This window comes from Dunckerocampus dactyliophorus, chromosome 20 (assembly GCF_027744805.1).
Source record: "Dunckerocampus dactyliophorus isolate RoL2022-P2 chromosome 20, RoL_Ddac_1.1, whole genome shotgun sequence".
Taxonomy (NCBI): Eukaryota; Metazoa; Chordata; class Actinopteri; order Syngnathiformes; family Syngnathidae; genus Dunckerocampus; species Dunckerocampus dactyliophorus.
In genome coordinates, this window is record NC_072838.1 from 7,350,398 (window position 1) to 7,378,207 (window position 27,810).

A 27,810-nucleotide genomic window follows, 5' to 3' on the forward strand; every position below is an offset into this window, starting at 1 on the left:
TAAAATTTTTAATAAAAATGTAAGTATATATATACTTACATTTTAAATGGCCTTTGATAATGTATACATTATTAATCGGCATTTGTGAATGAAAAATTTACCCACAGCATTTATGGTTTCATTATGGTTTAATTTATTTCGAATATGGTACAGGTTACATTTGGATACAAACATGTTACAATTCAAAATTCCACGTCCAAAAAGGACCCCCTCTCCGTTTCCCATCTATTCCCGATACATTTGTTCATTTCCTGTATTCAACATGTACCCTTTACCAATTCTGATGTGTTACAACCATGTGTTACTATAGAGTTAACGTTTGTACATTAATATCAATTAATTGAATCGTTGTTCGATGAGTGAGCAGTCAATGATTAAATTCAAGATAGTCACGTTTATTTTCTTTTTGTTAGTCCCAAGATCATTTATTTTTATTATTATCAGATTATGAAGATGCAAGTGGGTTTGAAATCTTGGGGGAAATACAGTAGTGCACATTATCCCACGGAGATTTACAGCAGGCTACATACATTTACATGCCAATTATATAACGTAGTTAATCCGTACCAAAGTTTCAATATATCCCAATTCCATATCAAATCCGCACATGCATGTCTATTAACCAGAAAGGCGATAGGACATGACGTTGCTAATGTTCGCACTTGTAACCCGCCGATAAACCCAATAACCTCATGTCACCATAAATTTAAGATTAATTACCCAGCCCCACATCTAACTCAGTGTCATCGTCAGGCTAATGTGTGGACTACACCACCTCTTGTATTCTTCCTCATATATTAAATGCCACTCATTTATTAGTAATGTTAATCAACGTTCATATCTATGCAAACATAGTACGTCACTTCCTGTTTATATTGTTCCCCTCACACAAAGGACCAATCATACACCTTCTTATTCTTCTTCTGCAGTTTAATTAGGGCGCGGCATCACAGTACTTCTTGCAACCACCGGCTACCGAAAGTTGCTAGTAGCGACGATGCGCTCTAACTTTTATGTCCTTTTTTTAAATATAGTAAATTCAAAGTGAAATTAAATAGTAAAGTTCTAACATTAAAAAAAACGATAGCAACTTTGTTACACTTCAGCCGATTGCGAATTGAAAATAACAGGGAATGCAAGAAGAGTGTACAATTAGCCATTCTGGGAACAATTTTATTTTCTTGATGTAATTAAATACATTTTTGAACATAAAATCCTATTTACAGTCATCCAATGCGTGTTGTGACTACACATCATGGCACACTGATCGAAATACAACTCACAATATTAGGGAAAAAAACAAAAAATTGTTCAGTGCTCCTCCGCTGACAACCATACGCCCATATTTGCACGTCATCGGCAAGGACCAAAAACATTTCCGTAAAGGAAACACTTGGTTCTCATATTACATACTTCATTCAGTAGGTATACTGTGTGCTTTTAGTTGCTAAGCGCGCCAATTGTAGTAGTGTACCGCTGTCCCAAATCAATTACTGTTGTTGCGTACGTACCGGAAATGGCGATCGCAAAATTAACTTTCTCTTCTTCGTCTTGTTCTCTACTTTCCACCGCTACGGAGCCAAGATGGCGACTATCAAGGGTCCAACAATGCGCACTCATCAGTGCGCTTTGAGTGCAACATCCGGGTACTGATAGCGTACTTTCATTTTGCTATACTTCAGTGTGAGCCCCCCCGTGCACTCAAGATTATACGTCAGCAAGCTATTAAAACATCAGAAATTGTAACAAAAGTATTTAATCCTCCTCTTTCAAGCCATTTATGATTTATAACTGTACCCTTCACTTTGTTTTGTATTGTAAAGTACCTGTATCTATAAGTTACCATTAAATGCAGTCCATTAGTTATGGACTGCATTCAATCCAAATAAATACAACGACTAAGTCTTAGAGATGCGTGGGATTTAGTTCTTCTCAGTAACAGGTATGATTTACAGTACTTAAACACATAATTAGGTTAAAGTACATATGTTAAAACCGACTGAAAAAGTACAAACAACAAAACTACAGAAACACACACAAAAAAAGCTTATTAAGTCAGATGTAACTTTTTTTTTTAAAGTGCATTCCATGTTAATAAAATGTATAGTTCTACAGTGTACCTTCTTTATTTGAGTGAAAGGTGCAGGAAAATCTTGTGTCTTTCAATTAGGACTCTTGACCAGATTGACTACAATCATAATGAATACTTAAACAGGCCCCCCGCAACTTCCAGCAAAAAGTACACGTGTAAAAAACAAATATATTATAGTTATATATCATTCTTATACATTTATATTAATATATATTATAAACATATGACATATGTATATAATAAAAATATAATATGAATAAAATATATACTATATAAAGACACATTCTCTTTTTTTCTTCACATATATATCTATAATAATCTCATGAGATGATTGCACTTTGCGGAAATTCTGGTGGGGAGTGACACAAAAGCTGCTTGAATGGAGCTCGTAGTCATCACACACCATCTGTTCCCTTACGGTTCTGCGCTGGGTTAAAAATAAATACAGTAAAAAATATTACAATTGGGACACGTCAAATAAAACCTACTTTTTTCCCCCCCCACATGACAACACAATACTAATTTACTGCCATGACTCATTCCTTACTTGCATACTTCCTTTAGTTGCGTAGTCATGTAGTGGATTGTGAAGGATTTCTTGCACCTTGGGGAGATTGTAGTCTACACAGGGTGGGGGGGGGGAGCATGTTTATTATTTTCACTTGACACTTTCAGGTACTTTAAAAAGGGACATCTTACCCATAACTCGTCCTGGCCTGTGCAAACATCGTTATGATGTGGCTCCAGGCTGTACTGCTTCTACTGGTGACAAGAGGGAACATATAGACAAAGATAAAGACAGTGTCTGACGTTAGAGGCACTTGGAAGAAGCACTTAATGCCATTAGACTGAAGCATATACAAAAACAGACAGGACAGAAAGGTATCGGTAAGGTGTGTGCAAAACTTCTGGCTCCGTACGTTGGAAAAACTTACCGGCGAGATTTACCCGGAGCATCTTCAAATCACCAGTGTGTGCCACATCCGTCGTTGCCAACATGAGCCAATCGCGTCCCCAATCATTCAATTCACTTCACATTCAGTGGATAGCTGACATTTCCGGACGTGACAGTGAATGCAGCACCTTGCAAAGCAGAGGTGTCCAAAGTGCGGTCAGGGTAAAAATAAAATAACTTCATTATTAATCAGATGTACTGTGAAGTACTGCCTCTAATTTGCTTTGTCACCTGAAACGCATCTTTAAAGGCTGTGTGCTATACTGCCGTCGATTCCGTGTGGATATTAACATCAGACGGTGTCACACGGTGGCAAGCTAATTATTTGGCCACGTAGAGTAGATAGATCAGCGCCCAAATACGTATGAGAAAGGTCTGCTTGAGTGTGAATTACAAACAAAACGGCTCCGCCCATCGCCGAATCACAACCCTCCTGGAGGGTCCGCGTCGCTCGTTCTGAAATTCGATTCGGCTCGGTACTATCTTGGAATACTGTGACAGTCAAACCTCCATTTTCCAGCGACCCAGTTTTCGCACGTAACAAGCTGGTCCGTTTGCCCTGTGCCCAAACGAAGCACCTTGCTGACTCGCTGTCTGCTTTTTGTTTATTGCTAAATAACCCCCCATGGGGCCAAATAAAGTTGCAAGTGTCAGGAATTGGATTAAAAAAAACGGTCAGAAACACTATTGAATTCGAGAAAGAACTCATCTCAAAGTACGAAGATGGCGTCCCCACTGTCTCTCTCTCTCTCTCCCCACTCCTTGCCGTCTTCACCGACAACTCGCCAATACAGGCAAAACTAACATTCGTCATTTACAAGTATTTGTCATAGTTTTCTGCACGTAAAACTAAAAGTATTCTCTATAAAACGTTTTTTTTTTCCCATTAGTATTGTTGGGTTTCTCGAACAAATAATTTGGATTCAAATTATTGGTTATAATTAATAACAAAAACAAAAAAGGTACTACTGTATTTGGATCACTATTATGACATAAAATATGCGAGTACACTAGAACCTTGGTTAGCGTCATTAACCTGTTCCAGGTCAGACGCTAACCGAAACATCCATCCATTCATCCATTTTCGATGTCGCATCTCCTCATTAGGGTCGCAGGGGTATGCTGGAGCCTATCCCAGCTGACTTCGGGCGACAGGCGGGGTACACCCTGGACTGGTCGCTAACCGAAACATACTCTTACGAAATCAAATTTTCCAATAAGCCAAAAATGTGAACGTAAAACATGACAGTTACGCCACAAGTTTCGCCAAACACGTTTTTATATTTTTACATGCATAAAACTATCCAAAATACATCTTATAAATGACAATGGACGTGTAAAGTCACTTTTACCTTCATTGAAGACGTGATTGTTGATAAGAGAGCAACACGGATACCACCTTCCTGTTTTGCCGTGAGCTATTTCTTGAATTCAATAGCGTTCCTCGTCTCAAGTGTGTGCTTTTCTTTTGATCATGGCGACAAAATAACCCAAAATGGAGCCAAAGAAAGCCGCAAGTACCAGCACTTTGATAACGAAGGGGAGAATACAAGATATATAACTCGCAGTAAAAATATGTAGGTGGTGTCTGTGTTGATCGCCACGCTGCCACGTTGTGTCTTTGTCAACAATCACGTCTTCACTGAAGGTAAAAGTAACCTTAAATGCTCGTTTATCCCTTTCAATCCTCATTTTTATTCATTTTGAATTGTTTTATGCATGTAAAACTGGTTTTGTGCTAACATTTTTGAGACTTGTGGCGTAACTGTGTTAGTTAGCAAAGAACAACAGTCAACCGCTGATGACATCATAGACTGGCGCTTCCTGCTTCCATGTAATTAGCAAGCTAGTAGGATACTAACAAGGATGTTCTGTGATAAAAACACTTTTTTTTTTTTTTTTTTTTACATGAAGTTGTATGACATCGCATATTGGTTTGAGAAGCCAAACTCACCCAGCAACTAAGTGGAACTCGTCACGGAAATCCGACCAGAACTGGACTCGCGGGACCAAGTCACCGTTGATGCACTACACTGCTGATGGGGATGTCATACAACTTCATGTCGAAAAATCCCAACGATACCTTTAAGAACACAGTTGGATTCCCGCAGTGTATTAATAACACGAGACGCTCGCCATATTGCACGCTAACCGGAAAAGGTACGCAAACTGAGGCAAAATTTTGACGGAACATGCTAACCCGGGGCGGCCGCTAATGGGTTTTATATTTCTCAAATATAATTGTTGCAATTAATTCAGTAATCATATTAATAGGGGTGTCACGAGACGAGACGAGACGAGACACAAAATTGGCTCTATGAGAACTAGTCAAGATTTCGACATGAAAAATGACATCTTTATATTACATCTACTATTTGAATTTCGACTTCTGCACTGTGTGTGTATGCTAGCAGCCCCGCCTCCACCCACCAAGACAAATAGACTTTATGCCGGTCACTCTATTCATGCCGTTGTTCTATGGAACAAATGTGCCAAGGTGCTGAAACCAATGCACAGAGTGAACTCTCTTCCTGCCTGTTTGGAGGCGGGAGACGAGGAAAACAGGCACGCACGCACATGGCAATATATTGAGACCGGCAAAATGACCCGGTTTCTTTTCATTTATTGTGTGTTTAATTACATGTATTTACTGTCCCAGGCCTGGTGCTGTTGAGACAGTTTTCAAAATCTTGTCACGTTTTAATCTCACGAGATCTTGTGACACCCCTAATTATAAACACGTCACGACTGGGAAAAGCTTTTTTTTGTTTTTTTTTCATGTTCCGTATGGTGAGTTCTGCGGCTGGAGGCGGACAACTCGTCCAACAGCCATGAAAGTCTAAAAAGCGGCAAAATTCCACCTGATGAACGGTCGAAAAATTTGAACACGGCTGAAGTTTGGAACAGTAAACTGCGCAGTGGGACACAGCTATCAGAGTGGCCCCCACATTCCTCAATTTTTCTGTTTGTGGCCCTCGGTGGAAAACGTTTGGACACCCCTGTTGTAAAAAGAACAATGAAGGCAGAGTTTTGTTACCAGAAAGAGACATGCACCCCCATCCTATTTAAAATGTGCGTGATGACAGTTGGTAGAGGGCCAATGTTTGCAGGTGCAGGTCATAATAGTTTCAAAGCTTAACAATCTGCATTGATTTTCAGCACCCAGGTGGCTCGGATCAATCCCCACAATTGAAGCCCTCACAGAACTTGAGCGAAGGAGAGGAGGAAGCAGATAGAAAAAAAAAAAAGCATAAGCATGGCTAGTGATTACAATAAGGCACAGGAGGGGAGACAGCACTTTGTGCAAGGCTAGCTCACCCTGGAGTACCGCTCAGGTGAGTTCTTCACTCTAGCAGCGTTGCTCTCTCAATGCTTCTCCACCTAAGCAGGTTGGAATAAGAGGACATACGTGAAACAAAAGACAGTGGCACCACAGCATCAAAAAAACAAACAATTAGAATTATTCGGACGTTGCTTCTGAGGAACCTGCAAATTGGAAGAATTTGAACCATTTTGGGCGCTCAGATCCGTGGGGTCTTCAAAAGGAGAGGCGAGAGCTGAAGCTGATGTGCGGATTTTTTGCAAAAATCCAACTCCACATACAATATACTTAAGTGTTTAAACAACGTTAAGCATCCAGATCATACCCATGCAACTTTCCTCTCATTCGAACAAAAAGTGTGCCCTTGTGGACCGATGTACAGTCTTTTTTAATATTACATATAGAGCGGCAACAATTAATCCATGATTAATGCAATTAGTCGAAAACTATTTTGGTATTGGAGTCATTTTTTATTTTAAAAATGTAAATATGATTGGATTTCAGCCTCTCAAATGTGAGTATTTTTGAATTTCCTTAGACATCCATGGAAGCAAAACAAGATACATACACAGCAGCTTTGACTTTGGACTTTTTTGCCTCTTTTTTGATACGTAACAGTGCTCGGGGATGTCCCAACTCTTCCCACTGAGGGTCGCATACTGAAAAATTCAAAGAATGTGGGGGGGTCACGTTTACATTTTTAAAAACAAACCCATGCAAATGTGCGGAGAAGTTTTTTTTTATATTTCAAGAAAAACCAGCCTGCATCACAGCTTTGTGTTATTGGTGACAAAGCGTATTTATTCATATATTAATATGAACCAACTTACACCTTTTTGCTCGTTTTTCCCTTTTACAAATATTTTCTTTTTCTTCTCGTACATTTTTTTTGTTGTCTTTATTTTCATAATATTTAGACTTTATCGTAATATACCTTTTACACGACCTATTTTGTCTCAGCATTGCGACTTGAGAAACTTACATATTTTAGTATTTCATATTTAAATGTTATGCTATCGTTTCTGTTAAAATTACACATTTATTCTCCGAAATTTACTGCTCTTTTTATTCCAGTTTTGCTTCTGTTTTTTTTTTTTTTTTTTTTTTAAGTTTTCTAAAACGCCACTTCACCCCCACACCAACTGTGTTCTGGTCCGTCTAGGGGGCCCAACTGATTACTCGATGAATCAAAACGACGAAGCACGACGAAGCACGAACACAGTGTCAAAGACAATAATGGATAAGTAACTACTGTAACTGGAACGTTTTTAAACAATAGAGCAATAGAGGGGATTTCCATGTTGCATTTGAGCATGCACTTAAAAACAAGTAACGATAAAACAAAAGGTCAAATCTCAGCCGGAATCCACGTCGTCTTATCACGCCTTACAGAATATTACAAAAGTCATTCAATCATACATACACTGTACATTATTGCTGCAGCTAAAGATGATTTTCTTAGTTAATTAATCTGAAACTTGTTCTTTGGATTAATCGAGTAATCTTTTTTTTTTTTTTTTTTTTTAAAACCTTTAACATCGAAACTGTAGCCGGCAACATGACTTGCAGTGCTATTGTGGCACGCTTGACTCGCAAAAATACACAAACAAACAACAAAAAAAGCGATCCAAACAACACAGCATATCAACACACGCGATACACAAAGTAACCAAACTACTGCACCATTTGGGCATACAAATAAATATCGACGCACAATACCCATGCCGAAAAAAACATACATGTATTCCCGCCGCAAGGTATGCTGGGTAGCTTGTGGTACTCTTTCTCCCAACATTTTGCTGATTGCAGCATTTTTGCCTGATTGCAAAATATGTTGAGGTCATCAGGGAAGTAAACAAGGAGTTAACATACTCTTGAAATCCGATGTTTTATTGTTCATGGTTCATAGTGTTACTGCTGGGCTACCCAGCATGCCTTGCGGGCATTTGGAAATAGCAGTTTTATGTTACGTGTTATGTTTAACGCCTAGTTGCTGTTTATCACCCACATAGTAGTGATTTATGTGATGCGTGAACTTGCTGTGGATGTGTTTTGTTTTTGTTTCGTTGCGCCACGAGCAACTATGCCGTTCTGTGGCCAATTTTGTGGCCCGCGATTCAAAATGTTTGCCCACCCCTGCCCTAGACGAAGCAAATGAATATGAACCAAACACAACGTTATCTGAAAAAGAGGCAAAAATATCTGAAATCAGTGGATATTTACATTTTTAAATAAAAGAACACGTAATCAAATACCAAATTAGTTGTTGATTAATTGGATAATGGATTAATCATCGATTAATTGTTGCAGTTCTACTGTACACCCATGCACACAATGGAAACAGAGTTTGGTGCTTCTAAAGTTGCTGCTATTGTTGTGACAGGAACAATTCATAGCACAATTTAATTCCGGAATAATAAATGCTTAATAAAACACATTTTTCCTGTTGCGTGTACCAATTGCAGGATTGGGATTATCCTTGATGCAAAGAATTTGACTTGGAAGAGAAGATCTTCATCCCAATGTGAGAATTGAGGTTGAGCTTCAATTGCGCTGCAGAATGGAAAAACACTGAATTTGAGATTTGGACAATCGACTGATTGATTCTCAGCTGAGTTTTATTGAAACGGAACAAACGCAGAAGTTATAAATACAAGTAACATCAGAGAACAAACTGCTATGGCTCTTAAGGTAAGCCAAACCAAATTCTAAATTGGGCAATTTCAGAGAAAACAGGAAATGATGGTATCAATTTTTAAAAAAAGAAAATCACAATTTGATGACCTCTAGAAAAGCTAAACATACACTTACAAAATGTCGTTTTCCTCCTCCTTTGTGGATTCTTTTCTCCACCGTTGCAAAATAATAAAAAAAAAAGAAATCTGAAGCTCTAACGGTAAGCATTTATATACAAGCAAGTCCCCAAGTAACTATGATGCTTAAAATACATCAGGCACGTGTGCCGCGCATCAACACTGCACCTGGTAGGATGAAATATTCGTAACAATAACATTGTCCCAGTTTCGTAACAGCGTGAGTACAACGCTCATGTAGTGTAGTGACAGCAACAAGTCTGCTATTATGGCTGACGCGCGGCGTACGTGGCTGATGCGTATTTTAGCCACGAGAAACACAAATAAAGGGAGTACAAGAAAGGGAGGGAAGAGACATGGACACAAATGTCCTGCAAGGCAATGTCTTCTTTTTGAAAATGTCCTCTCAATACTAATTGACAATGAATGTCCACTTTGGGTAATGTTCACTGTTGGTTTTAAGGTAATCAGGAAGAGAGCGTATTAATAAATGTGTTTTAGGAGATGTCCCATTGTCACTGTACATGATTCACCACAAGCTAACCTTCACATCTGCAATCTTAAGCCAATTGTGGGGGCATTTTTTTCTCCAAAGTTAAGGACATACAGATTTGTCATGGGGGAGGATGAATAAAAAGTCAATCAACAAATATGGTCGATCTATTTTTTGTGTGTGTCATATAGCCAAAATTTTGAGATGCCTTTTACTTCCACTGTTGCCCATAAGAATCCTGTGAAAACTCCATGGTGTCATTACTGTAACCATAGTTACCGGAATAGTCGGCCCCTTGCTGCAGGGGCTGCTGGGCGATGGGCTGGGACCCCCAGTTCTGCTGGTTGTTGGTCTGCCGGCGCTTGGAGTCCGGCTGGTTGAACACGTCCGCCTTCCTCTTGCCACCGACGTTTCCCCCGCGGTTCCCCCGGGCCCCGCGAGGCCCGCGGCCCCTCTGTGGCTGGAATGGGGTTCCCCGCCCTCCGCGGCTGCCCCTTGGTGCTCCCAGGGGCGGCCCTCTTTGGGCGTAGCCTCCCCTGCCTCGGGTCGGTGGCACCCCGCGGGCCCGAGATTGAGGCGGCCCGCCCCTGCTGGGACGGCTGCCACGCCCTCTGCTGCTGTATACGTCATCGTAGCCGTAGTAAGGGTCTTCGTAGCCACCACGGTAGTCATGATAGTCATAGCCATAGTAGTCGTCATAATAGTCTTCATAGCCATAGTAATCTGCTGGATAGGAAAACCCACCCCGACCACCACGCCCTCTACCACGTCCTGGCGGTGGCATGCGTGGAGGCGGGTAGTAATAGTAGTCGTCATACCTACAATGAGAAACAATGTTAGCGTGTTATTTCAGCAAGTGACAGTAGGTTTGCCCTCCAGCCTCACCCTGCATTCCTGGAGGTCTGCCGGGCTGCTTGGCGCTCTTTCCTCTTCTTGTCTGGAGGCTTCGCCAGGACAATCTCAATTTCTTCACCTCCAAGCTCCTTTCCGTTCATCTCATCCATAGCCTGGCCTCATTAAGAATCTAGTAAGCCTATCTCCAAACACGTGGGATATCACATTTAAACGCACGCCCGGCTCACCTTTACAGCAGCATCCCTTTCTTCGAAATGAACAAAGGCGTAGTCTTTCAGTTTCTTCACTCGCTCCAGCTTTCCAAACTGGGAGAATGTCTTTTCAAGGAGCTCTTCTGTCACTGCTGTGGCCAGTTTCCTGACAAAGAGCACTTTTACCTGTGCAGGGAACCACACACACTTGTGTCATTGCACCTTTAAAATGCAAATACTTCCACAGTAAAATCAACCTTAAAGTCAAGAAGGGGATGAACAGGATGAGTACCAGATGAATAGCTGCTCAAGGTCTACTAAGCACTGCTGTCATTTATAAAGCACAGATATTGATAAGGGATTTAGTGTTCTTTGACATCTACCAATAATGCAGTACAGTAATCCCGCCTTTATCGTGGTTAATTGGTTCCAGAATAAAGGCCTCCCTCGGTACGTTGCGTTTTTTCACAAATTAATTATTAATAAGTGATTGCTGCTTTGTGGTTGAATGGCCCCATTATTAGTAAAAAAAAAAAAATATTCAAATTTAAGAAAATTGTACCTATTCTAGGCCTAAATGAAGCATTTCCAAGCATAAAATGTCTAAATGAACTAAAATACAAATACAAGGCAGAGGAAGCATTCTAATTGTGAATGTAGTATTCTACATTGGCCACTAGGTGTCAGTAATTGTTCAGTGAGACATCAGATGAGATTGCCAGAGCAGGCATTTATTGCAGGTTTAAAATATCATCACAATAGTAACACAGGTACTGTTGGGGTCATAACCAACAGCAAGCTAAAACTCCACTCTGAGCCTCCGATGTCACTTCCTGTCCTCCAAACATCTGTCAGCCCGCCACTACGGTCCCCTAGGGAACACATTTACTGTGACACACACCAGCAGGAGTTTTATTTGATATGTCTTAAATGGCTTATGTATTCTTATGTACCCTTATGTTAACTATATTGGGTAATACGAGTATAAAGCCATTGAAAGCCGAGGGGCTACTGTACTGTACAGACAGAACCCAAAATCAAAAGCATGAAATGCAACTAAATGCGTACCTGGAGAGCAGCCAAGAGTACAAGTGTATTCAAGGGTCAAATAGAGGTTACCTATTCGGCTATCATATCGCAAATGATGCGCAGATGAGTTGGTATAAAGTACACGCATGAATGATGTGACTGGGCTCTGTATCAAACACAGGCCTTATGCCAGGGCTGTGGAGAACACATGGAGAACAAGGTGCGATGCTTGCGGCCTTATTGGAAGTGGATCTTTACACCAATGATACATACATTCCAAAGAATTAACGCCACATCCATGCCCTCATGATAAAGCTCACCAAGAGGCATGAGAAAGCTAAAAGGATCTCACCTCTACATGAACGAGCATCTGACAAAGTGCATTGCTGAAAGAGCCAAGAAAGCTTAAAGAGTGGAACCTGGATCCCAGTTGTATCGTTTACATCAACTTAGACGGAGGACCGGAATATGACAAAGCACTTGTCATCAGATACAGCACATCAAGAAATCAAGTGGACTGGAATACAAATGAAAGACGACACGTAAATAAATACAGAACGACGCAGTCTGCCGGAACGGATTCCTCTACATCTACAATACAAAGAATTGGGGAACAAGAGGCTCTGGAATTGGAAACATCATTTCAACAGCAAAAACAGGTATGCTAATTTCAACACCATCAATCAATATTTGAGCCTATTTTAACAAACCTCTTAACCCCTTGATGCTGGCCAGGGTTTTCCAGACCTGTTTACAAGCTTCTAAGTATGGTTTTTCACATTATTGGAGGCATCTAGGCATGAAATAACACCCATATAGTCACTTTTACACTCCTATTAACCAATATAGTACTGTAGATATAACTAGAGAAAATAAGCCATTTATGATGGAGGGAAAATCACAACCATTTATCACTTTCACTCACTGTCTGCTTTTTGGAGTCTTTTTCAGACGGCTTTATAGGCAGAACAAGTGTTTCCCATTATGTGCAGTAATGAGCTGTCTGTTTTTATATCTTTAGAACGCACAGAAAAGAGAAAGACCTATGTGGTCATGTCTCACTTAAAGGTTGTGGAAGATGGGCAAAATTCCAAAAAAATTCCAGTTTTCCTTTAAAGGCGCACACAACAAGTCACATATACTGTGTTACACCTCATATCACATCTTTTGAATGCCTTCTATTTGTATTTTTCATTTAGCCATTTTCATGCATGAAAATGCTCCATTTAGGCCATGAATACATACAATTTGCTTAAATATGCATGTACTTTTTAAACTAATAATAGACCATATTCAACCATAAAACAGTGATCATTTAATTCATTACATTTTGAAAAACCACTAGATGCAATGTTCGAACCGCGATATTGCGAAGGACGATTGTACATTCATTTGTCTGTGGCCGGCCACCTCAAATAAAAATGAAACGCCGCGGACACTTGCCACTAGCTTCTTTTTAAGACTCGGCTCTATCAGCTCACTCAAGGCCCTGTCACACCTTGACGATTTAACGTGCTTTGAACCTATGTGTAACTTATATCGAACGTATCCTCTAACGCACTTGACATATTTAGACGCGTTCCGAACGACCCTGAACGTACTGCCAACGTTGAGCTACCGTAAGATGGCATGTTGGCAGCGTTTAGGGGAATTGGGGTATAAAAATGGGGTTCGCAGGAGGAACCCATCAGGACTCCTCAAGAATCCATGGTGAGCAGATGTGCACGTCACCCGAGAGATGGAGAATCCCCGACAAGGCTACCTTTTTCTGAGTGTATGAATAAACATGAAAAGTTTAAGCAACTTTTGTTCAGAGCTCTTGTTTAATTAAAAATGGTACAACATGATCAAAATGATCATACAAAATGGTGAAAAAAAATGCCCAAAACACTGTCTCTGCTGATACTGAGAAGCACACAACTGTCACTAGTTCTTCTCTGCTGTTGGAGGTGTCTCTAACTCCCGAGACGGGTTGCTTGTAGCATCAACACCACTAGACGAGCTGAGCATTGCTCAAAGTACAGAGATGTTACAGAGACTCTGATCGCTGGTGTCAAGGGCAGTGTTGCCGCTCTGGTTCAGCACCTGGCCAGCCGAACCAAGAGCAGAAGATACAGAGGCGGAACTTGGCTGCTGCGTGGTGTGATGAATCGGCTGGAACCCATGCTGAGGAGGAGGTGTCATCCACTGGTATTGAGGTTGCTGCTGCAGGTACTGCTCCACATAGTCAGCGGTCTGCGAACCCCAGAGTGACGCAGCTGGTGCCTTGTGTCTCCACATGTGGGGAGGTGGTCGGTACACCCCCCAAAGCCGTGGGTAGCTGGTGCTGAACTGGGTCGCACGGAAGCAGGAGGAGGAAAGGTGGTGAATCTGGGAGGTTCTTCCTCATCATTCTCTTCGTCCACCAGTTCACTGAGGATGGCGCTCATGCGGAACCGTGCCTTCCGGAACTTGGGCTTGGGCATTCTGACCAGGCTGTCACGCACGTAATTGGCAAAGGCTGCAGTGGCTGTGATGGGCTGAGGCTGTGTGAGACCTTTGAGGATCTCCCCAGACTCGTGCAGCCTCTTCTCGAGTGACTGCAGCAACGGGTTATCGTCTTGGCCACGCTTGCCCTTGCCCTGTGAGGATGCGGAGGGGACAGGGGAGGATGTGCTGTCATCATCAACCACGATGTCTGCACAGGCAGCCTCGGCGGCCTCGAGGTCCCCACTGTGAGCTGCAATGGTTGCCTTCACCTGCGATTAAAGACAATTGATTAGTAAAGAATACTAAGGCAAATTCAATCATTTGCAATCACAATAAAAATAATGTAAACCAATATTAACATTAATGTTTGTTTATACTTACACTGTTGACGGGCTCAGGGCGATGGTGGGCCACAGGCTTGAGGAAGCAGAAAATAGCCTTTACCCACTGCTCCCTCTCTGTCAGTTCCGAGGTGCCGTCACCACTCTTTTTCTTGTCAAGACGGGTGTGTGTATCTCAGGGATTTGAACCACCCTTGAAGGTGCTCGACAGTCTTCTCCATGGCTTTGGCTTGATCCTCCCAGAGCTGTGCCTTCTTGTCCACTCTCCGGTAGCCTGTCTTCTTGATGTCCCAGAAGATGGTGTTGTCACTAAGGAAATCACACATCAGCTGCTCCTCTTGGACATCGAGACAAAACTGGGTCTTCTTCGCTCTCTTCCTGGCAAGGGTTGGCTGAGAGGACATGGAGGCAACTGGGGAAGCAGCTTCCGACAGCATTAGCGATGCCTGAGAGGTGTTAGAACCCGCGTCATCGGCATCAGAGTGAAAGTGGGAGGGGGAGGCTGTGGGTGGTGATGGATCCTTCTTAGGTCCACGTCCTCGCCCTCCGTCACTGCCCTGATACTTGTTGGCAGCGGTGTTCGCAATTTTCTTCGGCATTATGGTGATGCTGACACTGCGATGTCTAGTGAGGTTATGATTTGAGTCATCAAGTGGCAGCCTTTTTATAGGCTACGGCACGTGATGGTCGGCCATACGCTGCCGTGCGGTTTGCATAAGTTAGACTGGCGTTGGGCATAAGTTGTGAATGCCGGCAACACGCTACACATTTGTTGGTATAAGTTGTCTATAAGTTATAGAAAAGTTCTATATAAGTTACTAATACGTCATGTATACGTCAAACTCGTTATGAATACGCTATGTATACGGCCAAAATAAAAAAAAAACGTCGACAGTTCAACGTATGCCATCAAAATGATCACGTCGAGCATGCGATGGCTAAACCGTCAAGGTGTGACAGGACCTTCACATTCACATTGTAACGATCTGTGTAAACTGAATGCAGTTACAGGTTACAAGTTCGGCCAGTAGATGGCATCGTAATTCTGTATAGTCAGAATCAATGCAGCCAACAAGTTGCTTGCAAACAAATAGTAATCAAACAGATGAAAAAATAAACAGCACAACACATACCAGTTATGTTAAGACAACAATGAACTAAAATTTGACTATGCCGCACATGTGCGCTTGCTTCTCTCTACGTTCATCTAACACTCCCCCCAAACCTAGGGGAGACACTGGCATGTTATTTAAAACATTCCCTGTGCAGGGAGTAGAGATTTTAGGATGGTGACAGCCTAACCCTGGAGCTGATTCATCCTATTTCCTATTAGAAAAATCTGATATATTCCTACAAGGAAACAATGTTGCGCATCGGGAGTACATTTTGCTGTGCGGAAGTCATGTTTGCAAGAAAACAAGTCAACTAACCTTTGCCATAACCTCAGGGTCTGGCTCTGCGACAGGGTCAGCCCACTCGACAGTTACTGGATTCCCCCACACTTTGATCTTTCCACTCATGAGCCGGCGTCGAGCCTGTGCAGCAGACTTGTGGTCCTCGTACTCCAGGAAGCAGAAGCCTCTGTTTTTCTTCTTATCATCTGGCTGGTGGTACAAAATCACCTCTTGGAGACCCTCTGGAAGATAAAACACTTTCTAGTCCCGGTAGTCCAATACACAGTTGATCATAGTTCAGGATTATTTGTTTGGCTTTGTATTAGACACAATTCCTCCCCTCTGGGATTTTGAAACTGACCTGTAACTTTGCCAAAGTCTTCTAATATACTTTCTCTAGTCTTATTCTTTGGGATAGATCCAACAAACAGGCGATTGTTTGCAACAGATATGCACACTCCCAAGTACTTGCCAGGGCGAATTTCACAGTTATCACACTAGAAGACAAAGAAAAAGCAATATTGACAAACAGCAGTGCAATACGGACTATTTATCTAGGTCAGCTACAATGACACCACTTCTAAGATAAAAGACTACAGACATGTCACAAGTCATTTTTACAAAGACGCAATGTTAATGCATACTTTGGCCAAGATGCAACATCAGTACTTACAAGCTTGACAGCCTTTTGCGCATCATCCTTATTGCAGAATGTAATGAAGGCGTAACCTCTATTCTGACCAGAAAGTGGGTCCATCATTAACCTGAGGTCCCAGATGGGGCCAGCAGACTCAAAGAGTGGCACCAACTCATCTTCATACAAGTCCCTCGGGATTTTTCCAACAAACACCTGAAAAAGGGAATGCGACAATGGACGATGGATAAGTATGTCTTTAACACTAACTGCTGTTGGCTTGTGTGTTACATTACAGTAACATTACCGACACCCAGTGACCAGTGTAGAATACTACATGTCATCAAAACATCTCTGAATGCATTTTCTGAATGCTTTATATTTCTATTTGAGTTTAGACATTTTTATGCTCCACATTGCTTAATTTAGGCAGAAAAATACAAACAATTAGCTGTTTTTGATAGCAATAGGCCGCATTTAACCATGAAACAGCATGCTTTATTAATTAATATATTTTTGAAAAACCGTGAGTGTAGCCGCAAAAGTCGAAGCGTAAAGTGGCGAGGGATTACTGTACTTTGAAATTTGTGTGTATGTGTTCGTGTGTTCAGTCGCCGCAACAGAAATGATACATTTTGGTACATCCATCCATCACAACCTGCACTTGCACCCCGCATGGTCTTCCTGTTATAATAGATGGCTCCATTATAAAAAAAAAAAAATGCAGACAATGTTAAAAATATTTTTAAAAATGATTAAAACTTTACAGTTCTGGTTGGGTTGAAGCCAATTAAAATATTTAAGCTTTAAAAGTATAAAACAATAAATATGTATGTAGTTCTTATAACATTTGTTATGCAGGGACCCTTTGGGTTCATTTTATCTTTTTTTCCCCTTTCTAAAAATGTGTCTTGAAGAGGGGCAGGGTTCTATTCTTGTCAATCACAGTACATACTGTATTTACCTCTGTCCCAATCCCTGGTTGAACTCCTTTGAAAACCTCCTCGGGTGGGGGGCCTCCATATTTCCTCTGCCCCGTGGTGACGTCCAGAGTGTATCCTGTCTGCTCCAAAAGAGCCTATAAATGAACACACAAACAAAACGTATGGCATGACTGAGAAAATAGCTTATACGACCAAATTCTGAACTAGTTCATACCTTTATTTTTGCTTCATCTGGCCCTTTGGTGGACTCTTGTACTTTGCTACCTTGTTTCTCTCTCTGTCGGTAAGTCTTCATCACCCCGCAGAGGAAAGCGCTCTTGTTCTACATGAAAAGTTTAATGCATTTAAACAAAGACTTAAAAACACCCACATGGCCTCCATTTGTGTCGTTACCTGCACATGTGACAGGTCACTCTCTCTGAACTGCTGCAGCACAGCGAGTGCACCCTCCTCGCTGAACTCGCGCAGAGCGTCAATGGCCCTCTCATCCAGTTCAGCATATACCACCAGGCCTACAGAAACCACAGATTGGGTTAGTTTCCAACCTTTTGGGGAAATTACAGTATAGCCATTTCCACGACAGCTGCTCACCTGTCTGAAAGATGTTGTCGAGACTTTCAGCAACTTTCTGCGGTAGCCCAGCATCAATGAGTGTCTGGTAGCTCTCCGAGAGCGTTCCTGTTACATCCATGGGTTCTTCTTCCTCCTTTATTAGGGCAGAACTACCATTCACCTCAGCGGCAGCCATTCTCCTGATTCAGAGTTAATTGTAATAAACTTATACAATGGAGCCTTCTTTTGAGGGTTGCCCCCCTCACAATTCTGCTGTGCTGAAGGCAATTAGACACACGTGCAAAATCTAACCCAAAAAACATGAATCAATGCAAAAGTTTCATAATAACAAAAGAAAATGCTAAAAGAAAGACCACAATGCTCAGTTTTGATAGGCACTGTCAGAAACTGTAGTCATTTTATAATGGCATGGACTCATACTGTGATGCGGTGCTAATATTTTGCCCCTCTTACCTATTAAATAAGAATTAGCTTTCATAGTCAACTCACAAAATCATTACCAAACAAAGTACCCAAGCTAATGAATTTTGCACATTTCTGTATGTAAAAAAACTTAAAATCCTTTTTTGCGCCACAGGAACATTAACGCACAAATATGCGCGTTTCGACTATGGGAGCTGTCGAAACTGAGCTTCTGGGCCGAATAATGTCCCTGCTCGGGGTACCCGGGAACCCTTCGTGTGGTTTGCCCTATGGAATGTGTCCAACTGGATGACGACTGCAGGCATTTTATTTCACGTCATGTTTGAGAAGTCTATAGCTGTTTGCATAGTCACTACTGTTTTGATTTGTGCCTCATGCTACAAGATGTAAGACTCACAGAAACAAAGCATTTGGACAATGTGGATGGACAGCAAGGTTGTGGGACCATCACCCCTCAATGACAAAAGGCGGCCCAAATTGCAGATATATTTCAAGTCAAACTTCTCAAATATCTTATATATAAAAGGGACAGTTTGCGTTGCTTACGCCGTTCATTTCATCGCTGTGAACCAAAATACGCTTGCTTTTCAGACAGGTCACGATGAGCCTTTTCTCCCTCTAAGGGGCCTCCCCCAACAGAAAAAGTGTAAGAACCACTGAGTTAGTTTTCCCTTTTCTATTATTTTTTTTAATGGGTGCTATGCTACATATTACCAATTAAAATCATACCAAATCTAACTCACAATAGGAGTACAGTCTACCACATTACATGTGATATATATACTGTATATGAGCAAACAAAACCGGATAGATCCAGCACCGCGCCTTATGTGCCTTGTCTCACGTGCCTCTTCACAGCCAATCAACGCACGACGTAGCACGGAAACGACAGACGTAAATAAACAATATACAATGAGCGCGTCGGGCCGGGGACACAAAAAGGTGCATTAAGAAAAAAGTAATTACAAATTAAGTGTGAAAGTATTAATGATAAGGGAACATGATTAAGAAGTTGGTTAAATAGGACTGAGATTCTGGGCTGTTCAGTGCAGCGGCTCATTTCTGCACGCCACACTGGTGGGGGCGCTGTACCGCCGATGCAGCCTTTTCCTCCTACTGTTTATTTAAAAGGTAACGTTGCATTATAAGCCATGCTATGCTATACACGGTCTGTGCTAATGTTGTATTAGTACAAATGGTCCTAAGCAATGTCAAATTAGATATGTACAATCATTTTGCTCATACCATTCTGCTACAATAATTTGTCATTTCCCACCTGTCAACACTGTTCAGGGACTTAGCTGTTGTGCAAACGAAAAACAAAATAGACTACAGGAACTTTTTAGTTTCAGGAACTACAACCACCAAGAAGTACAAGTTCCTGGACATTTTGTGGAAAGAGGGCTGGAAACCTCCTCCTGTGGACAAAAGGGATCGTCTTCTCTCCCATCCCGTAACGTTGCGGCGAGTGAGCTAACAAAGCACTTCAAACGAGTTTTTCCTACTGTACATTTTCGTGTATGTGCATGTTCTCTTAAAGACTTTTCTTTTTCAAACATGTGTTGGTATTATACGACAACAGTAATAGGTCACTTTACCAAAGCAGACTTGCCGCCCCGCCCCCCTTGCAAAACCGTTTGCTAACTACGGTGGTGAATAATGCTTAATTTTGACTATACCCAGAGAGTTTTGGTTAACATAGTGTCAGTGAAATACATATAATAAGGTTAAGCGTGTAAGCCACTCAAAAGCCTCCAATTTGAGCAGAACGAACCGGCAATTCGCTCGCTAGGTTGCTAGCTAAAGAGGTATCTGTATGAAGGCCGCGCCGTGCAGAAAGGTATCAAAAACACATGAGCCATACAAACTGCAAAACAGATAGTTAGCAACACTTACCGGTTTAATTCCGAAAAACGACAGTAGCGTGTTTGGAATTATAACACAACTACGGTGCCTGGCAACGGGAGGAAAAATGTGAAGAAAAATGTTTTGTGTCGAACCCACGAGACAAATTTCCAGACAGCTAGGTCTCGTCGACGGTGAACGTGAACAACGACCAAACATCGCGAGAACTGCACGGAAAATGGGGCGGATCTCAATTTTTCCATTGTCATTGCCTTCTCTTTGTAAATCTAACGTGATTTTGTCGGAATTTAATACATTTACAGAACAAAATACTTCACTGGGAGAACTATTAAGCACTTTATTGGTAGCTATTATATTCAAAAATGTCTGATGACAGACTTGGTCCAATCAATCAGCATCTGATTATCATTGATTGTACATGAATACAGCGGCTCAATCATCATGTTTAAGCTTTCTAATTTTGCCCTTGTGACGGTCAATCTCCTTTTGTAGGCGCTCAATCTCCTTTCTGTGGTGCTCAATCTCCTCTGTGTGGTGCTTCTTCAGTGCTTCCATCTGCTCCTTCTCCTTTTGCCTGCCCATGGAAAGCATTTTTTTTTGTGATTTTGCAATTACAGAAAAAGCAAAATGACAACAGAAAATGATTCCATGATGGGTGTCACCTGAAGTACCGCTCCTCCTCTGCAACTTCTCGCTTTCCAAAGGCTCCCCCTGCTTCCCTCACGGAGCCCCCGCCACCGCCACCTTTTCCTGCTCCCTTGCCGAGTTCACCAAGCTGGAATGAACAGAATATATTAAAAAACAACATTTATTAAACATATTTCCCACAATGTAGGGGGTATATTTTTGTGATATTTCTTAAGTAACAATTGACCTGTATTATTAAATTCATATTCTGAAGCAAGTTCATTTTTTTGTGTTATTTATTTGTGACAATTGCCAACAATTTCAACATTAACTCAGAAATATATAATCGAATATCTATTTTACCTCAGTGGTTTTCCATACATAAAGGTCATAGCATATTATAAAAACAAAATCAATTAATTATTAATGATATATATTATTAGATATTGCTCTAATTTGCTTTGTCATCATATACAGTGGTGGGAAAAAGTTTCGCCCCTTCCGGGTTTTTTTTTTTTTTTTGCATGTTTGTCACCCTTAAATGTTTCAGATCATCATCATCATCATCATCATCCATCCATCTTCTATGCTGCTTGTCCTCACTAGGGTCACAGGGTCACAGGGGTATGCTTGAGCCTATCCCAGCTGTTTCAGATCAAACAAATGTAAATATTAGTCAATGACAACACAAAATGCAGCTTTTGAATGAAACCTTTTATTATTAAAAGGGAGAAAAAAAATCCAAACCTACATGGCCCTGTGTGGAAAAAGTGATTGCCCCCTAAAGCCAATAACTGGTTGGGCCACCCTTTGCAGCAACAACTGCAATCAAGCGTTTGCGTTTGCAATGAGTCTCTTACAGCGCTGTGGAGGAATCATCTTTGCTCACTGGAGGGTTTTCCAACATGAAGTGCCTTTTTTAAGGTCATGCCACAGCATCTCAATAGGATTCAGGTCATGACTTTGTTGTTCTTCAGCCATTCAGAGGTGGACTTGCTGGTGTGTTTTGGATCATTGTCCTGCTGCAGAATCCAAGTTGGTTTTAGTTTGAGGCCACAAACATATGGCCGGACATTCCCCTCCAGGATTTTCCTAGACAGCAGAATTCATGGTTCCATTTATCACAGCAAGTCTTCAGGGTCCTGAAGCAGAAAAACAGCCCCACACCATCACACTACCACCACCATATTTTACTGTTGGTATGATGTTTTTTTTCTGAAATGTGCCGCTACGTTTATGCCAACTTCAAAAAAGTTCAACTTTTGAGTATTTTCCCAAAGGTCTTGGGGATCATCAAGATGTTTTCTGGCAAAATTGAGACGAGCCTTAATGTTCTTTTTGTTCAGCAGTGGTTTTGGTCTTTGAACTCTGCCATGCAGGCCGTTTTTGCCCAGTGTCTTTCTTATAGTGGAGTCATGAACACTGACCTTAACTGAGGCAAGTGAGGTCTGCAGTTCTTTGCATGTTGTTGTGGGGTCTTTTGTGACCTCTTGGATGAGTCGTCAGTCGTCTTGGGGTTTTTTGGTTGGCGGGCCTCTCCTGGGAAGGTTTCACCACTGTTCCATGTTTTCGCCATTTGTGGATAATGACTCTCACTGTGGTTAGCTGGAGTCCCAAACCTTTAGAAATGGCTTTATGTGTGATGGGGCAGATCACTTTTTCCACACAGGGCCATGTAGGTTAGGATTTTTTTTTTCCCTTTTTAATAATAAAAAGTTTCATTCAAAAACTGCATTTTGTGTTCAGTTGTGTTGACAATGACTAATATTGAAATTTGTTTGATGATCTGAAACATTTAAGTGTGACAAGCATGCAAAAAAAAACATAAAAATAATCAGGACTGTATGTATACATCTTAGTGCTCACTCAGTGGTGTTCATGGCTGTGTGTTGCGTCATTTTCAGTGGAGAATAAAGCTAAACTGCTCTACAAAGTTGTACACTGACTACTCTAAAGTGTATCCACGTTTCATTCTTATGATACCTTGAGAGATATATATACTGTAATAAATGAGGTTTGAAGGGTGTACCTGCTTTTGTGAGATACAGGTAGTTAGTCCTTGGTTTACGACGTTGGGTGTTACGTTTTGTGGTCCCGAACGCGCTCCCATAAATTCAAATTAAAAATGTAATTTTGGTCTGTAAACACTTCCAGCACTGCACTGTGGAAGAATGCAGTGCGTGCCTATGGAAGTGAAAATGAACATCATAAAAAAGCACAGAAATAGGAGAAACGCTCACCAATATTGTATGTATACTGTACACAACCATAATGGATGATAATGGACAATGGGCATCGAATGCTAGAGGGGTCATGGCTTCCATGCACTAATACAAGAAGATCTGGGAGGAGGAGAGGAAATCAACCTTCCAAACTAGCATGGGATAATATTTTATGAAAGTAGAAAGGACTGCAAGACAACCACGGTTATAAAAGAAAGGACATTTTGCGTGAAACCAGATTTGGCACCAAAAACCCTGCAGAAAATTCCAGCAGTGTTCTGCACACATTGTTCAGTGACCTTTTACCTTTGTGTTAATGGTTAAAAACCGTGTAGTATTACTAGGTATGACGCCAGAACATTAACATTGACAGAAACTACATTAGATTGGAGCGAGATGTCAAAGCCTGCATTGCAAAGTACAACAAAAAGTGGGCCACTCGCTCAAATTTGCAGGCAAAGTACTGAGGGTAGTTTAAAAACATTAGCATGCTATTGCTAACATTCCATGTCATTACGCCAGCGGTGCAACACAGTTTACCTGATCAGACGCCATTCTAACCTGAGAGGCGATACATCCTCTCAGGTTGGTTCTCAAAAGAAGCCTTGACATAATCCTTGGTATCCTGACAGATGGTGCCACGCCAGAGCAAGTTTGTGCCCGTTCTCCCTCCTCTTTGCCAAAAATGCGGAAATTTGTAGGCGCATCTGTGCGGAAGTAGGCGTTTTACTGCCACTGCGCGGTGAGAACGGTGAGCTGCAACAAAGTGGCGCTCACAATGTAGGAATTTCATGTTTTTAAAAATGATTAATGTTTAAAAAATAATGTATGTTTTTCCCCAGCAACTTCATTTTTGTGTATTTGAAAAACATTGTTTTTTACCCTCTAAACGCTAACCCAAAACATCATCTATGTGAGAATAGTTTTATAATTGTTGTAATATAAATGTTCATTAAAACCAAATTGTAAATACATTCCCCAGATGGATGCTTTTGCGCTTTTACCTCTCAACATTTGCATTATAAGTTAAAAGAGTTTAAAAAAAAAAAAAATTGGCAAAATGAGAACGCTAACTTGACCCGTCTCCATTTAATATGGCGCAAGATTGTTTTTGTTTTTGTAAAAACTGCTAGGGCCAAAACTGCACTTTGAAAAGGTGCAGTGTTGCGTGTCCCCCTCTATCTCCCCCCATATTTCGTCAGTGGACTGGTGTAAAGACCCCACTGCCGGCTGTGGTGGAACCGTGTTCTTTTAGTCGGGGGCTTGTTTTATTTTGAAGGCCTGACTTGACGCCGATGTTTCCCGAATGTTGCCGAGCTTTTTTTTCATGAAAGTTAAAATACTGGAAAAACACACGAAACTATTAAAAGGATACGAGCAAAATACGGTCGTTTTCTGGTGAAAATGGGAGGGATAGCAACTATGATTCGGTTCAGCGTGCAAGCATGGTAGTAACAGCATTGCAACAAATGGTGGCAGTACACTATCATAAAAATTGATACTTATAGACACGGTTTTGTAGTGCTTGTGCTTTGCTTGTTTTTTTGTTTGTTTTGTTTTTACAGTTATAGTCATTATATTCATTGATACTTTCAGCTTTTACCTGAATCAAATATTGAATACCACTAAATCCATTATTTGCACTTACTTATTCAACTCATAACTCACTGTTGCTGTGAGAACGTCACCGACTGTTAGAATGCATGACTACCAATGCCTAATTAGCCATAGAAGCTAAATAGTGTGGTAATATAACACACCCTCTTTAGACTCTAAATGTACAAGCACTCAGGAGACTCAGAGAGTCATTAATTCTTTGTGTGGGAGGCACACCGATGGAAACCTAACTCAAATGTCTGTTTTGTTTGAGCGAGCGAGTAATTCTATGGTCATTTCCAGACTTCCGTTCCACAGGACACAGCAGCTCACCTCAACCGCTCAAGTGTTGCCATAGGAAATAGTATCCTGGCAACAGCACCAACCTGAGCAAAGACAAAGTAAGGTCATGCAGACGACAAGCTGTGCCACAATTTCCTCTCATGAATGAATACGTCATTCCATTTTAGCGCCATATTTTTCTAATGACACCGGCTGCATTGCAATGATGTCTTCACATCACAACCACACTGCTTAGCACACATTATGCATAGAATCAGCCTCTTTTAGACCAGCGCGCCCGTGAATCATTGTACAAAATAGCATGTTAAAAGTATTCACACCTCTGTTTTTTGGACGTGACAGCTAGAGATGTGCAAGTCATGAACGAGTCATTCAAAACCTGCAATCGAGTACCCGATTAACTTCGGTGAGTGACTCCTAAGAACTTGAATCAGTAAAAGAGCACTTTTTGCTATGGATTACACGCAGGGGCGTATTTAGTCATTAGGGGGAAAGGGCGAACCTCCACATCCTTTTTTAAATTTTTTTTTTTTACAAATTGTGAGTGTGTCATTTAGGCCACTTTTTCCCGCTTTTGAAATCTGTTACAGTTATCTGTCAGCGTAAGTTGCTAGTTACATAGCCATGTTTCTATACCCCCCCCAAAACAATGTGAAATATGAATGTTTATCATCTTCTAACAAGTGTGAATTCAGTGCTCCCTCGCTCTATCGCAGTTCATCTTTCGTGGAGTTGCTGTTTTTTTGCGGATTTTTTTAATGCTTTTTTTTTTTCTTCTTTTTACAGCATACGAACGCTGTTACAGGCCAAGGCTGGCCCTTTAAGAAGAATTGCATTGTGGGAAGTTGGTGTCGATCTCTTCCCTCTCTCTCATCTGTCCGCCCATTGTTTTCTGCGTCCTGATTGGCTGTAGACCATTGTCAATCAATCTCCTTCGTGCCGCCAAGTCTCCTGTGTCAACGCTAGCTTGCTAGCTAGCTTGCTTGCTAGCTTGTTGTCACTGCGCAATATGTCCCCGCATGAATTTTTTGACAGCTCTTCTGCGACGTCACGTGCTGTGGTAGTTATTATTTTTTTAAATGTATGAACATAAATGGTCAATAACCATACGTCATACATGTAATATGTTGAGAGGTTATTTTAGAAGCCACTCTTGTTAAAATGCTTCTTTAGCCTGGGGATGTTTCTATCGTCTTATCACATCCACCAAGACCGAGCTACGTAAAAACCTACGCAACGCACACAGCGCAGACGTAAACGACATATCCGGTTACGTGTAGCATACATAAATAAATAGAATAAAACACATAAAATGCAGTTTTATTTCAGTGTACATTTCAGTGTTCTGCCCTGTATTTTATCAGGAAATACGCAAGTTCAGCCATTTTTGCTGACGAAAATGTTAAAAACGAATGAAATCAAACATCATTTGTAATACCGTTCAATGGACAAAAATGAATATTTATTTGATGCTGTCATTATTTGATTCGGGGTTTTTTTATACGTTTATTTTCACGTTTTCTAGCCTCCCCTGAACAACGTAACAATGAGAACAACACAACAAAAGAAGCACTTCGATACTGTATTTGTGAAAACATACTGAGAAGGGAAGTGAAAAATGTCAGTCAATCCAACACTGACACTACCCTTGGTAAATATATATGACCTGCCAGCCCTCGTAGAGCTCTAGAAATGAAGAGCACCATCACTGCCTGTATACCTACAACACCCTGTATGATTGAGCAACAGTTAATGCAGTTTTGTTTCCTATAGGCAATGAAATGGGACTGATAGACATCACATATGTGGCATCAAATATACTCAGCTCGCCTGGTCTTTCAACAGCTCCTAATGACCGCCGGAGTTGCCTGGGTGTTGCTACTGTTGCCATGGTGACCGGGAGCCATGCTGAGTCTTTGTTTTCAGAAACACACAAGGTCATTTTAGCCAAAGAACATCTGGCATTCTGAACAGCCAGTCGGGTTGGCTGAAATCAAATGAACGAATAAGTCAGTCATGAAGGCTTCCGGCAACTCCACCACAAGCTCTAAAAGCTTCATCAAGGTACATTTCTGTCTTTTCAGGCTTTTCTTCGTCGCTGTTGCCAAATGGTAGCTGCGTGTGTAACACGCCCGAAAGGCAACTGTTAAATGATTTATGCAAGTATATTGACTGCTCTACATGAACCCCCCCAGCTGTTAGACTGTTTCACTGTGCATCTACTGTAAACAGCTGGAGTGAGATGCAGGGGCAGCTTTCACAATTGCAATTCTGTAGTTAGGGGCAGAGGTAACTGCATGGTTTTTATGATGTTCTTTGAAACAATGAAATGTAACCTTTAGAAGGCCACTTTGTTCCGTTTCAGGGGCTCAAGTACAGTTGGGCAGTTGACACAATTAATCATTTTTTATGAATCTCTTTGTAGTCAGTGGAACCCATGGACGTCACTAAACTTCCTGGCCGTGCGTACAGCAAGGATGTCCAAAGTGTAACTAAGGGGCCTGTTCAGGTCCGTAGCTTTGTTTTTAATGGTCCTCAGCAAATTCTAAGAATAAAATGACGAGATGACAGTTGAACCTGTTCAAGTCGGACTCCTTTATGTCAATACATCCATTTTGTATGCCGCTTATTGTACATATAGACAAATAACCATTCATGCCTATGGACA

General features: G+C 41.3%; 2 protein-coding genes across 8 annotated transcripts; both read right to left on the bottom strand.

The window, feature by feature from the left end:
- Positions 1-159: 159 nt before the first annotated feature.
- Positions 160-20,720, bottom strand: LOC129173308 (heterogeneous nuclear ribonucleoprotein R-like). 7 transcript variants are annotated; one of them, XR_008567214.1, is made up of 15 exons: positions 20,425-20,720; positions 18,124-18,238; positions 17,926-18,044; positions 17,747-17,854; positions 17,553-17,666; positions 16,628-16,804; positions 16,316-16,451; positions 15,991-16,196; positions 10,758-10,907; positions 10,561-10,682; positions 9,955-10,493; positions 6,366-6,428; positions 2,792-6,253; positions 2,640-2,713; positions 161-2,519 (listed from the first exon to the last, which is right to left on the bottom strand). XR_008567214.1 is itself a non-coding variant. In XM_054764093.1 (11 exons), the coding sequence occupies exons 1-11, from the start codon at positions 20,590-20,592 to the stop codon at positions 9,887-9,889; spliced, it is 2,022 nt and encodes a 673-aa protein (XP_054620068.1). In that variant the 5' UTR covers positions 20,593-20,720; the 3' UTR covers positions 6,437-9,886. The 7 variants fall into 7 exon arrangements, 2 of the variants coding, with proteins under 2 accessions (XP_054620068.1, XP_054620071.1); XR_008567216.1 differs by having other exon boundaries at positions 161-2,514; positions 2,792-2,854; positions 3,028-6,428; XR_008567215.1 differs by having other exon boundaries at positions 2,792-2,854; positions 3,028-6,428.
- Positions 20,718-23,962, bottom strand: atp5if1a (ATP synthase inhibitory factor subunit 1a). Its single transcript, XM_054764105.1, has 3 exons — positions 23,784-23,962; positions 21,057-21,169; positions 20,718-20,968 (listed from the first exon to the last, which is right to left on the bottom strand). The coding sequence occupies exons 1-3, from the start codon at positions 23,853-23,855 to the stop codon at positions 20,827-20,829; spliced, it is 327 nt and encodes a 108-aa protein (XP_054620080.1). The 5' UTR covers positions 23,856-23,962; the 3' UTR covers positions 20,718-20,826.
- Between the last annotated feature and the right edge of the window lie 3,848 nt (positions 23,963-27,810).